The sequence below is a fragment of the Trichophyton rubrum genome, assembly GCF_000151425.1.
Source record: "Trichophyton rubrum CBS 118892 genomic scaffold supercont2.9, whole genome shotgun sequence".
In the NCBI taxonomy this organism is placed as follows: domain Eukaryota; kingdom Fungi; phylum Ascomycota; class Eurotiomycetes; order Onygenales; family Arthrodermataceae; genus Trichophyton; species Trichophyton rubrum.
The window spans coordinates 645,194-658,804 of NW_003456420.1; the positions used below are offsets into that span (position 1 = coordinate 645,194).

General features: G+C 46.3%; 5 protein-coding genes across 6 annotated transcripts; 4 read left to right on the plus strand and 1 right to left on the minus strand.

Moving 5' to 3' along the window:
* Positions 1–1,000: 1,000 nt before the first annotated feature.
* TERG_07220 (uncharacterized protein) lies at positions 1,001–2,434 on the plus strand (the record flags this gene model as incomplete). The annotated part of the gene is made up of 8 exons (XM_003232324.1): positions 1,001–1,161; positions 1,216–1,298; positions 1,400–1,466; positions 1,526–1,674; positions 1,744–1,828; positions 1,887–1,942; positions 1,999–2,107; positions 2,164–2,434. The coding sequence occupies 8 exons, from the start codon at positions 1,001–1,003 to the stop codon at positions 2,432–2,434; spliced, it is 981 nt and encodes a 326-aa protein (XP_003232372.1).
* Positions 2,435–2,725: 291 nt separating this feature from the next.
* TERG_12532 (uncharacterized protein) lies at positions 2,726–3,148 on the plus strand (the record flags this gene model as incomplete). Its single annotated transcript, XM_047751476.1, has 1 exon — positions 2,726–3,148. One exon carries the CDS (start codon positions 2,726–2,728, stop codon positions 3,146–3,148), a length of 423 nt encoding a protein of 140 aa, XP_047607180.1.
* Positions 3,149–3,912: 764 nt separating this feature from the next.
* TERG_07221 (uncharacterized protein) lies at positions 3,913–6,725 on the plus strand (the record flags this gene model as incomplete). Its single annotated transcript, XM_003232325.1, has 2 exons — positions 3,913–4,005; positions 4,074–6,725. The coding sequence occupies 2 exons, from the start codon at positions 3,913–3,915 to the stop codon at positions 6,723–6,725; spliced, it is 2,745 nt and encodes a 914-aa protein (XP_003232373.1).
* Positions 6,726–7,190: 465 nt separating this feature from the next.
* On the plus strand, positions 7,191–8,662 carry TERG_07222 (uncharacterized protein; the record flags this gene model as incomplete). 2 transcript variants are annotated; one of them, XM_047748733.1, is made up of 3 exons in its annotated part: positions 7,191–7,210; positions 7,733–7,953; positions 8,025–8,662. In XM_047748733.1, the coding sequence occupies 3 exons, from the start codon at positions 7,191–7,193 to the stop codon at positions 8,660–8,662; spliced, it is 879 nt and encodes a 292-aa protein (XP_047604721.1). The 2 variants fall into 2 exon arrangements, with proteins under 2 accessions (XP_047604721.1, XP_003232374.1); XM_003232326.1 differs by lacking the exon at positions 7,191–7,210 and having other exon boundaries at positions 7,878–7,953.
* A 1,177-nt stretch (positions 8,663–9,839) lies between these two features.
* Positions 9,840–11,378, minus strand: TERG_07223 (uncharacterized protein; the record flags this gene model as incomplete). Its single annotated transcript, XM_003232327.2, has 4 exons — positions 9,840–9,986; positions 10,053–10,097; positions 10,162–10,238; positions 10,313–11,378. The coding sequence occupies 4 exons, from the start codon at positions 11,376–11,378 to the stop codon at positions 9,840–9,842; spliced, it is 1,335 nt and encodes a 444-aa protein (XP_003232375.2).
* Between the last annotated feature and the right edge of the window lie 2,233 nt (positions 11,379–13,611).

Consider the following 13,611-nt stretch of genomic DNA (forward strand, 5'->3'; position numbering starts at 1 on the left):
CCCTCGACCGCTCCCGGACTCTAGCTGATATCCGGGCGCCATACAGTAGGCTTCTAGCCTCGCGAGCAAACAGCACCTCTCTATATATACCTGCTTTCAACAGGAGAAGCTGATGCTAGAACACTTCGTGCTGTTTCTATGCGCCATCTTTGCAATATATCTGCCCCCAGCTCATCCTCAAAAGGTCCCCCATTTCAGGAGCGGACCCCATTTGAGTTTCCAAAGCGTGGCCGATAGTTATCTCTGAGCCAAAACCCAAACCGTTGCCCCAGTGGTCAGGATTGCTCAAAGGAGAGCCCCTACTCCCCCCCACCCGTACCTGCGTAAAGCTCCGAGGAACTAGAATCTCTGGTCAAAGGTCTGGCTTGGGAGGCAAAGAACCAACCACATCCTTCGATTACGTCTGCTTCTTTTGACAAAGTGGACTGTGGACTGTCTTGATCGTCATATCGAACCATTAACCAGAATTAAATCGCAAAGGAAAAAAACCTTTTCCCGCCTGGTCTCGCTTCTGACGTTCTCAACTCCCCCATCTTATGACCGTTTCCTCCCCTCTTCTTCTCTTTTTCGCCATCCGTGGTTCAAATCCCTTCCCATCCACCTTTGCCGGCGCACGGAAGCCTTGACAACTGCCTAAATACTGGAGAGTTTATGCTGAGCTTGGGCGCTTTTCAAACACACGTTAAACGTCAAAAGCTTCCTCGACAAGTTTCTTCGTGATCCGGATTCTCCATTCCTTATAAATCTTCCTTCTTCGACAGATTATCTCGAAGCTCCCCTCAAAACCTCAAAGGCTGATATGTTGGATGTTCTTCACCTATACACCCAATTTCCCGCCTGATCTTCATCGATTCTCTGCCTAAATCCTCCTTGAAAGCGACTACGAGGTCTGCCCACTTTCCACAGACAAGACAGTTAGCGTATCAAACCTGGGTGTCCCCTTTGTCCATCCCTGGATATTCTTCTTAACAACCACGGGAATATTTGCCTAAAGCCCAAAATGGCGATGAGTTCAACTCTTCTGTATCCGCCTACAGCATACGCCACAGAGGACCCTATGCGACCTCCTATGCCGCAGTCTATGCCCCAGTCCATGTCCCAACCTATGTCGCAACCACTACCGCAGCCTGTACCTCAGCAAGAGCCCGACTCCATCGAAAGGTTCGTTCTTCCCGTCCTTCGAAGCAAGAAGCATGAGATTCTAACGCAATATAGTACACCTAGCTTCTCAGATTATCATCATTTAACCTTCCGTCAACAACCCGAGCGCGCCCGCGTTGCCGGATCCAAGGACAAGGGTAAGAGACATGCCATCAATACCACCATACCCAAATCCAGCCGCCTATTGCTTTAAAGCGTCTTAAGAAGTTCTATTCTAACAGCTTATATCCTATTACAGAGCGTAAACCTATCGACCCACCCCCTATTATCCAGCTTGAAGTCAAGGGCGATTGTGAAGCTTCAAAGTATGGACATATCCTCATCTGTGTGCACATTCGAAATAATTTATTTAACAATTTTGCAGCAACTACCTTCAAAGTCCCTACTACTTTATGTGCTGCTCATTATATACCGCCGCAGAAGGCAACGACTCGAGCCCTATAGTACCCGCATGTGCCCTAGCGGGCACTTTGGTATCCTCACTGCATCGCCTAAAGGATATGCAAAACAAAGGTGAGATTTAGATTCCGTCCCTGGCCCAGTTTTAAGTACTTCGTTAATTATTTACTCTGTCGGTCCCAGATGGTGGCTTCTTTGTATTCGGTGACCTTTCCGTCAGGGTAGAAGGAGAATTCAGGCTCATGTTTGACTTATTCGAACTCAAAGGGTAGGTTCAAGATTGTCTTCCTACGGTCTACCTCAGACTTTACTTACAAATGAAACAGCGCCAAACGTGATCAAGCCATCCATATCAAACGCATTAGTTCAAACCAATTCAAAGGTGAGGCGATCCTCAACAAATTGCGTTACAGTACGCCATGCCTAACATCCATCTAGTTCTCGCTCCGAAAAACTTTCCCGGAATGGCCGAGTCTACTTATCTGTCGAAATCATTTGCCGACCAGGGAGTCAAGCTCCGAATTCGCAAAGAGCCACGAACACTTTTGTAAGATCCAAGACTGACATGCTTACATGGAAGTTGTTATCTAACAATCATAACAGGTCCACTAAAAGGCATTATAGCCACAGCGATAACTATCAAAACACCTCGCCCATCGAACAGTCTCGCTCTCCAAAACGCCAGGCCATCACACCCCAAAACCATCATCAAACCACTCCAATATATTCAACCCAACATCCGCTACAGCCTAGCCATGCTGCACAACCAATGCACGCAGGACATCAAGGCCAAGCGACATCACCCTATGCTGCTGCCCAGCAATTTCCTATGAATAATGGCCTCGTTCCAGCTTCATGGTACCCTATGAGATAAAGTTATCTCCATGATGGTATATTAGTTTGCACAATTTTTGGCGTCAGCGGGGGTTATGCATGGTGAGGTCATGATTATGATCAATGTCTTCATGATACATGATACTGGAACGTTTATGCCGAGGATATACCTCATTGCTCTTATCGTGGTTGGTTGGCGTTTACTGGTTGGTGAGTTATGCAAGTTTGACGTTCAAAGCGTCAGTCAGGCAAAAGAGAAAGTGAAGATAAAAAAAAGAAAAAGGAAAAAGAGAAAAGGCAAGATGGTGAGTAGTTAACTGGTCATTTGGCAATGACTGTTTTTCTTTTTACCCGTTTGATTTCGATTATAACCAATTTCCCCCTCCCTATCACTTCCTCAATTCCTTTTCTCCCCTTTTGTCTTATTATAACCCTTTTCTTTGGATTACTTCACTTTTTTCTATCCCTAGCTACCTTTGACCTGTACGTCGGACTTTTGCCTATACCCAACCTTACCCCCTCGGCCGTTCGTTTTGAGCTCTCTCTTTCATTATTGCTTCGATTGCCACGGTCACGTTTTGGTCAGGTTTTAGATTTCATCAGACGGGCATACAGATGGAATACACTTTCGCGAGAAAGGAGCTACGTCGGGTTCATTGCCATGCTACTTTACATCGGGTTTGCTAATTTACTTTCCCCTTTGGTTTTTTTTTTCAGTCGACCTTTCAGTTTCTTTGCTTTCTCATTCCCCTAGTTTTCCCACTATTAACGTCCTCTTTTGCTGCTTTTGCTTCTTGGTGCTATTCGGTCTCGGGGCATTGAAACGGAGAAGAATGACGGTGATTAACTATAGGCCCGGATCAGGTGTATTTATACTTTTTTCATATGCATCAAGGGAGCTGGTTCTTTTTTTGGTTGCCTTATCTGGTTGTTTTTTTTTTTTTTTTTTTTTTTTTTTTTTGTTTCGCAGACATTGCTCTTGTACTTTCATTGGCATTACTTACCTTACTATCAATAATACCATATTGGCGTTCTAGCCACCCCAGAAGACTTCTAAGCAACAAGTTGAGCGAGTGTATGTGGCTGGTGGCTGTAGGCGGCTCTTACCGCGCAGTTTGGTTGTTGCCCTGGACTCCCCCTACTTTGTCCAAAAGAGGAAATAAGAGACCACAACAGTATAAACATCAACTTCACAACCTCACTTCGCGCTTCTCACTTTACTCCTTTTCTTCTCTCTCCCTACACCAAGACAACTTCAGCATTTGTTCTCCTCTTGCTTGGAGATGCTGCCAGACCTTACTCTCTCCCTGCTATTTGTTGCTATCTACGTGGTCAGCCTACTACTCGTGGACCTTGTAGTCCCTCCGCTCACTAGTGAGTCCGATAACGCGTCATTCGGGCGGCGGTTGATACTACTTGTTTATGTAAGAGCTCCCCTATAATGATAAACAGGGCCCGATAGAAAGCTGATCTTGTGATATCCGTTGTAGCTGCATCTCAATCCTTGATCGAGCCAACATGGCTACCAGCCTGTGTGATGTGGCCCTGAGAGGCGTTTGGAATGCCAGTACAGAGGGCCATCATTATGTTGACTTGGATATGACACTCCAAGTGAGTACTACTGTGTGATTACTAGCATACCTAAAGACCTACGAACAACGATCTAACGCTTTAGATAGATGAAGTCAGGGCCTGATATTGTTCTCCCGGTACTTAGATTAGACCCGGAGATGGAAGTGGAGATACTACATCAAGGCACCTATGAGCTGAAGCATGAGCCCAGTAATGAGCCCGATTACAGTCTGGGCCTATGGCCACGCGATGAGGGCCCAGATGATCATAATGTACAGAAAGCAGAGGAATCGGAAGGTAGTGTCAGTATAACTTGTGAAGTACCCTCTCGGAAGTTGGTCACACGAGACATGAGAATATCTCCATCTCCAGTCAAACGGCTTTTTCCACCAAGTCCAGACACTTGTGGGGGGTATGATGCCGATGACGGCGGTTTCGACTTTGATGACAACGACAGCAGCGGAAGTAGCGCAGGGGTTAGAGGGATTTCCATCGATGGCAACGACGTATTTGACGCGTCAGGCCATGAGGATTGCGAGCAAAGAATGCAAGACAGCCCTGGAAATGCGCAGTCCATCACTATCAAAAGAGGCCTACAACCCCGCAGTAGCTTTCCAGAGTTCGACATCGATGCCGTGCAGGACATAGAACGCATTGACGAAATTTCCGATGACAAGGAAAATGACGTCCCAAAAGGTGAATTCGGATACGAACGAGAATGCAACCGAGATCATTTAAATGATATTACTCCCAAGTGTGATTCCACAGCAGTTCTCATCTCCGCCTGCAGCCCTGACAAAGAGGAGGAGCCTGATACAACCAGCCATGAGCATACCACACTTCAGTCAAGAGTCCCTAATAAAACCTTTGTCATTCCTAAAAGAACGTCGAGATCGCCTCAGAAAGGCGCTGCAAGCAAAATACCCATCAAACGGATGCGTAAAGAAGTATCGTCGGAGTCAGACGAACCACTACGTGTAGTAAGTGTTGTCCGTCCAGAGAATAATCTTAGCCCTGCACAGATCACGCATAAGAGAAATTCACCCCTTTCACAAATGGTCATGATGACCAGAGCAATATCGAACGCCAAGCCTTCGGGTATAGAACTAGATTATGAAGCAAAAGATGGGGACATCGATACAACGAGTGTCGCAGAATCATCCTGTCGTTGGCCTGATATGAGAACATTAGCGATGGAAACACCAACAAAGCCTCAATTTTCCAGGAGTCTCCCAAACCAGGGATTTGAAATGCATCACAGAAATGAAGAATTCATCTGGCCAGATGAAGGCCATAGAAGCGGAGCCATGCCATCCTTGGGCCAAGATAACCCGAATGAAGACCCCAGCAACGATCTTTGTCTCAAACCGTCAAAGAACGAAGTGTATTTTACCCCCGAAGAAGCAGCGTCCGGAAATTTCGACATTAATGAATTCTATGTTGATGATGACGAGCCTGCAAGTAGTATTATCAAGGAAGACTACTCATTTGAAGAGGAGAACAATACTATAGGCCTCCCGAGCCCATCGACGGCTTCGCAGCGTAGCTTGAAGTGGCATCGTCCTGGAAAGTTATCGGAGAGAGAAGGTTTAGGTGAACTCCCAGTTTTAGAAGCATTTGGTGGCATGCTGAGAGTGCGTACGAGCTCTAAGGCTGTATCAGCCAATCTTGGCCTCATTGCAACCATACGAGTTACTTTGACAGGCGATTTGAAACGTGATTCGGAAATGTTCAAAGCGTCTTTGCCAGAGGATGACGGCCATATGAGCATTCAATGGGAATTGAGATTCAAACCTCCTCAAGTTGACAGATGGGCATTGGATTTATTCGCAATGCTTCCATTTGACGAATGTGACCCAGAATATGACAGTTATATGTCAGAGCACCAGCCTTTGGAAGGCAGGAATGGCCTTGAAGAGAACGAGAACAAGGAGAACCCAGAAGCGGTGCATGGGTCCGAAATGGAGGTGCAACAGGAGGAATCTAATGCAAGACGTTGTCCATGCTGCTTATATCACTCAAGGCGTTCGCCATTGGTGAATATAGACAGACTTATGGACGTAGCCAATGGGTTTGCTCAAAAATTGAAGGGGCCACAGGTGGGAAGGGCACTCCGCCATGGGCTGTTTAAGCCATGTGGAAAAGCAATTCGCCTTTTCGGAGATATGCTGCAAAGGTTCTGCGGGGAAGAGGGGCTGATACAGTTTATAGTGAGGTGCGTTAAGTTCACGATACTTGTCCTCCTTGTGTTGTTCGTCGCTGGGTTTGAATGTAAAACTGTCGAGGGGTCTGCAGATTCATGGGAGATCAATATACGATCAAGATATCTTCTCCCGATGTCCCAGAAGCCTGCGGTTTGCGGCGGGATGGAGGGTGCAGCTGGAGGACAGGCCGGGCAATCGGTTGATATCGCCGGAAAAGAAGTGGCCGGTGACACAGGGCCGTCGACGGCAGCGTGGGCCGTGCTTCTACCGGACAGTGGGGAAGCAATCAACATTATTGGAGAGGCAAACTCCACGGAAAACGGCTCCGTGACGACGGCCGCGGATACTGCATCTACCCATGCACCATCTGAGGCGCAGCTGGCAGCAGAGGATGGAGATGCACCGGTCAGCAAGCCTGATGCCGGAGCGGATGCGGCAGATGAAGGAACAAATGTCGGCAGTGGAAAGCCCGATAAGGCTAACGACGCAAGCAAGGCGAGTCTGAGGGACAGGGTCGACTGGCTTCTTGGCTGGCGAGGGCCGCTGTTTGACTGAGGAGACCCCCTGAGAAAGACCGACACTGTATCCGGAGGCACTGGCGTTGGGAACTGTATCTCTTAGCTGGATCCAGCACTTGTATCCTTCTCCTCTACTCTTATTTTGTTCTCTTTTTAGTCAATTTCTGCACCTCCTTTTCCTAACCCGGCTCCGGCTCCTTTATCTCTGATGTTGCGATAAAGAAAAAAAAAGAATAAAAATAAGAGTAAATAAGGTTCGTTGGGAAAGCTTGGCATATATCACGTGTTATTGTCCTCTGGGCAGCCGAAAAGGGAAAAGTAAGAAAAAAAAGCGACTTCAACTTTCGATCTTCGACCTTTCAACCTCCGTCTTTTTCTTCGTGTCGTCGCGCTGCTTATGTCTTCATCTTCTATATCGCCCAGGATACGCCCAGGATAGTTCTCTCGACCAGCTGCTCTTCCGTCTCTTCGCTCCCTTTCCTCCTTCTCGTCTTGTGTCCCCATGCGAGGCTCGCTCTGGAGGTGAGTAATGAGTATCCAATAATAATCCCCACCACCTTCAACACCATCGACTCAACAGCTTCTTCCTCTGCCCCGATATTTGCTTTTCCCTTTGGTCCTGGCATTGGCCACAGAAGCTCCCGTGGCCCTACCAAAAATATTACTCCCCGTATCTATACGCATTCCTTCTACTCGTCTGCAGCCCAGGAAAAGAAACGAGTGGAGGGGTAGGGTCATGGAGTCATTCAATGCCATACCCTTTTTCGGCCCTCGCACGCACTCCCTCTGCTGTATTCCTTTCTTTTTCTTTATATATCGGCTCTAAACTATCTCCACCTTGGCAATTTTATGGGGAAGATGCATCTCACCGTACGCCAGGCGCACACGGTGTTTGGCTGCTGCTGCCCACGGTCATGGTCGCTCACCTTAAACTACTCAATGCCAATGCTCTCCTATTGGAGGGGGAAACATCCGCTGTTTCTAGTCCGCTTCGCCCTTCGTTTCTTTTTCCTGGGCATTTGCTAACCAGCCCTCTGTTATCAGAACCTTACCTGTTTCACAGCGTATTATTCCTTGCCCGACTCCATCGCTTGCTATCCGCCTAGCAGACCTGCCAAGTGCGCCCCGTGATTCCTTTTCTCAACGACAACAGATAAAACCCTTCTCATCGACCCGGCCTGGGCTGAAGATGTCTTCCAGCAACAACTCCAACCCTCACCCAATTCCCAGCATGGCCGCCCAAAATGAGCAGAACACGGCTCCAGGTATGTTCAATCCGCTTCATGTTTCGACTGATCATGCCTCTCTAGCCCTCCTTTATTAACGTTTATGATAGACAGCTACCAGCTGGCCATGGCCAAGAATAACATCTGGGCCACAAAGCTAGACGAAGAACAGCCAGATCTCTTCCCAAAGCTCGCCTCAGGACAATCTCCGGAAATATTGTGGATCGGCTGTGCTGACTCCCGTTGCCCCGAGACCACTGTCCTGGGCCTTCAGCCCGGCGACGTCTTCGTCCATCGCAACATTGCCAACGTTGTGCAGTACAACGACATCTCTGCTGCCACCGTCATTGAATTTGCTGTCGTCTACCTCAAGGTCAAGCACATCATTCTCTGTGGCCATACTAGCTGTGGTGGCATCAACGCTGCTTTGGCCAACAAGAAGCTCGGCCTCCTTGATACATGGCTCATGCCCCTTCGACGACTCCGAGAGCAGCATATGGACGTCTTGAAGGATCTTGAGCTCAAGGAAGCTGCCGTCAAGCTTGCCGAGATCAATGTCGAAAATGGACTGCGAGTTCTCCGTGAGAACAGCGCTGTTCTCGATGCCATTGAGGAACGAGGTCTCAAGCTGCACGGTGTCATCTACGATGTTGGCAGCGGAAAACTTAGAGAGCTGGAAATCACTGAGAGCATGGACGCTATCAGCAGACGAATTGCTTCTTTCAAGACTGTCAAGAACGAGGAGTGATACCTCTGCTTGAACCATTCTTTTTGTTTACTTTTTTACCAGGTTGTCTTGGGGGTATACATGTTCGAAGTCTTGGTTGTTACCGGCATGGGTGACTTCGGGTGTTTTTGTTTCTTTCCCATTATCGATAAGGGTAAATATGACGTGGGGTGTCATATGTCGATATACGATATTTCTTCGTGGCTCATGTTCCACTTTTTTTCATGACTTAGCCTCCGGCAGTCAATTGCCGGGTGTTGCATGGTATATAGATAGCACTTTTTGGTCACAGTAGCGGAGTATTCTATATGTTGCCAACCTGTCATAAAATAACTATATGATGATTGATATTGGTCAAATAAATTATGTTTTTTCGTGCTTATGATTCGGCATGTGTAATGACTGACTTGGGCAATGCAGTTGCTTTTGCAATTGCACTGGCCTCGTTATATTTTCAATAGATAAAGTCTCATATTTCTATATTGTCTCCCATTAGAAGTGTGAAATTTAGTATCTAGGTGATCGGTCTCGGAGAGTAGGGGTCATCATGCCCAAATTCGTTATAGGTACATCTGCATTTCGAGCGACCACATCAAATATAAATATAACTAAGTTGAGTAAAATAAAATCTAACACTCAAGAATGTGAATGCTAACACAAATAGTAGAGTTCCACACATCTGAACACTAACTATAGGAATAGTCAATGTTATGATATAGCCTCGTTTTAATACCGCTATCTGCCTCCTCTACTGCATGTTGTAGTAGATTGTACCAGGTTGACACACAAACTCGTGCTGCTGCCTTATTCGAAAGATGGTAGCGAGCCGCAGTAATACTGTATCTACTTCCACTGCAGACTCTCCTTTCCCCTACTGAATGGTTGAGAATGTCGGAAGGGGATGGTTGATATCATGGTAGTTCTATTTTAATAACTATTCGATATTAGTGAAAATGGCTACCCCGATAAGAATTGGCTAATCTTACAGATACACGAAATAAACCTATCACCGACATATATAAATATTGAACAAAGACAGATATCTGGGTTGTATTAGAAAAGTGGTATGTTATCTTCCGTTTCATCATTGCTGTCTAAGGATTTACCAGTTAATATCATGAGTCTATAGAACTGGACAGCATTTGATGGGACTATGCTTAGCAATACTTACAACTTGCAACGATTTACTCAAGTAAATTCAATCATTTTGCAACAACTCCTGACCTACTTCAATCCTGATGCAGGATGCCCCATATTGAAGTGCAGAGAATCCATCCGCACTTTTAAAGTAGGCTATGTATGCTGTATGATCAATTACAAGACTATGCTCCTTGTCGCCCCATTCCTGGTAAGCCCAGGGTAAGTACTAGAAATTATAGTCGAAGTCGAGAAAACAGAAGGGTAAACTCACGTCGAGCACCCTCTCCCCTGTAGCTATCACCCCTCTTACGGCGTCCTTCAAAACGGTTAATAGCGATTTAACCAGATATGTTGCATCATCTAGGTTATACAGGTCCTACCTCGTTGTGGGATAGAGTGACAATTCCGAATTTGTTGGTGGTCAGATGGCCCTGTTGAGCCTTGAAATTATAAACGGCTTGTCAATAGATAGCTGCAAAACGGGAAGGCTGTTTTAGGGAGTGGGAAGGATTATTTTTTAGGTAAACAAACCTTGTTTCTTAAATTCACTCGCAGTGGAAGCCTGTTCATTGGAACGTGCAACCTTCCGTTGGCAGTCGCTATTTTCTGGAGCCGACATGCTGCTACGCTTGAGTGGTGAAGGTTGGACCGGGTTATTGGTTGGTTGTAAACAGGGTGTGTTTTCAGCTTTAGCCTTGAGGCACGTGTCCGAGAGTGTCGGAGCCCTTTCAGCAGGACTATCAACCGGCGGTTCAACTGTTCGAGAACGCATTGCCGAGGAGTCAGAGGGTGTAGAACTTCGAGCTCCTGCGGGGATCATGTAGGAAAACAATGAATGTGAGAGCTTGGAGCTAGGTATATTAGTAAAAACTCGTCTTTTACGCCATTCCTCATTCATGAGTTCTGTCAATTTTTCGTGCACGGCCACTATTTCACGACGGCGTGAAATTGTTTCTATACGATATTCTTCATCGTAATACCCAGTGAACAGTAACCATACATGAATATCCTGCTGAGTTTGATGATCCAGATTTTGAAATTCTGGTTGGGGTATACAGTGACACTGGAGATCATCGGGGAGAGTAATAGAGGGCGGAGTCTCCTTCCCTCCATGTACCGAGCTCACACTAGGCGATATCAGTGGCATTGATTGGTTATAGATAGGAGAGAATTTTATCTCTCCCGAAGAATGCTGTTGTAGGCTTCCTTGCGGTGGAGTGCAGGGCGGCTGCGGAGCAGGAGGCTTCTCAGGCAAGGGTATAGCAGGCTTGTTGTGTTCAATGTTCCGAATTGTGGCTGCAGAAGCTGGATTATTATCAGAGTTGTCTTCGATGCCCTTACGATAACTCTGTTGCACTGAAGCTGCGCCACGAATCTGGAGGGAACCATCACTACTCTCATATGGAGACACGGGGGCAGTACCGTCACCTCTAGGGGTACCGGCAAGGTTGGAAATTACCGCGGCCCTTCCTTCGGCTAGCAATGCATCAATATCATTTTCAGAAGCTTTATTGTAGTTAAGTGGTATGTAGGTGTCACATGAATTCCGCACGGGCTTTATGTCTACTCTGCCTGGTGTGCCTTGATGTGCCTTCATTGCTGCAGTGACGTAGATAACAGTGAGTCTAAGTAATTAGTAAATGGTCGACACGCCCTGAGGTTTGGAATTACGTTTGCATCAATTGGTATAGATGTCGTCAAAGTGAAGACGCGTCTGTAAAGGCTGGTCACAAATTGTAGCAATGGGGTTTTCTTGTGGAGTTCCAGACTTGCTCGAATTATTTGCCAACTTGACAACTAAGCGCTATTAGTATCTTATTTGATAACCTCCGGTATTGTAGCTTTCACTGTTCCAGTTGAGCTCTCGATCTTGGATCTCAGCCGCGAGCCTAGCAGGGTACAGGGAACTAAAAGGCCAGACACGCAGTTAGTCACTTAGGTATCGTATCAGTGTATAAACAAGTCTATTTAGGCATATTAGAGAAAGAAAAAAAGCTGCCTGCTTTTCTTCTTCGTCCTAGTCTTGGGCTTCATCTTCTTGGTCGTCTTGATGTTTTTCATCGCCTGCGCGAATCTGATATCACATGACTATTGATTAGTAAGATAACTTAACTATTTATGGACTACACCTTCACCTGCATAGATTCTAACAGAAATATAATCGTGGGATATTGAAAACGCGAGGACTTCCCGATGGAGTCCACTTTCACGCTTTATAGCCTTATAAAGCCCGAATACATCTCTCACTGCAAGAGTCATACTATGGGCATTTAGTCGACCCACGATGAAGAGCTAGTTATATCATCGCGTTTAGCTATGCACATCAAGAATGGAAAATACATCTTGTCTATACCCATAAAAGGAGGTCTCGTTCCAGTCACCAATAAAGGGCTTCAGCTTCTCAAACTGATGGTCTGTGAATGCAAACCGAAAGTCGGGCCGTGGATGGGGACCGTAAAATGGGACACCTTTACTCTAGCCTTTACTCACAGCTTCAACTTAGTGCTTCAGATGGGCAGCACCATACATCGCTAGGGTTTTAGCAGACCGCACAATCACTTGTCCAATATCTCGAATAACCCTGCTTTCGTCCCCGCATTGGGTCTTTTCGCAGGTTGTTTCGAATAAATCGTCTCGAGATAGTAGTGAGTTTGGGATGACGTTAAGCAGTGTTTTGATAAAAAAGATATCAAACCGCTGGGCAAAAGGGGAGAGACCCTTGATTGGCTGCAGAGAGAGTCGTTATACCATTAACAAAAGACTACTTGCATCTGCAACCCCACGGGTCACTTTCTTCATAAAGCGGCCATTTGTTTCAAGAATTGTTTGATATTGAGGATTTCCGTGTGATGCCTTCTTTTTCTCTCTTGGTTTGTCTTCACTTTGCTCTTTACAGCGGAAGAAGACGTCGACTTGTTCCTTACAGTTACAGGCAGGGTGCTCACATTGATATTCTGGTTAAAATAACTCTCTGGCCAATATTCTCTCTGGATCCAATTAAGCCTTGGGTTAATATCGGTTCTAGGGTTTAGGGGTTTAGACTGTTCTAAGCACTGAGTTTGCTTCAGAATATAACAAGCTTAAGTCACATACCCCCTTTCGAGCTATATTGTTGGTTGAAGAGGAATACACGGATGCTCATGACATAAATGTTGTAGACGGACGCTTCTGCGAACAGGTGATTGTGGAGGCTATGTGGAATCCTAAGGTTGCTTTGCTGTTGATGGTTAGTTAGAGCAGCCCAGCAGAAATAGCAACCCACTTGATAGAGGTCACGGTTGGATGTCTACGGCGGGTGGAAAGCCCTTACCTTTCCCCCTTCTCGGACGTTTCCTCCGCTCGACGGCCAGGCTTTTGGTTTCTGGGACTCGTGAACTAGTGGAGGGGAAGAGGAAGAGGAGCCATTGTTGTACTCTGGCTTACAGATAAAGCGCTCACGCGCTCGATCTGTCTAGTTAATAGTCTTATGAACTAGACTTGCTACTAGCTCAGGCTACAAAATCGAAGGTACTTACTGATTGGTGAATACGTCATCCTCACTAGTATTGGCAATGTTGAATATCGTCCTCTATCTATACAACAGGCCCGATCTATCTAGTTAATACGCGCATAGATAGAGAAAACTTTGCTATCTAGCTCGCACTTCCTTTCGTTCGGGTGTACATATATGATATGATGGGACCTCAATAGACGGGCGGATCCTGCGGCTACACCGATCCGATGAGCCGAGGTTCATTCCATGGATTGGTCTGCGGAAAGTCTAAAAATTACGTACAGAAATTATGAAATTATGCATCCACAACATAACTTTATGTCAGGAGACTCGACGG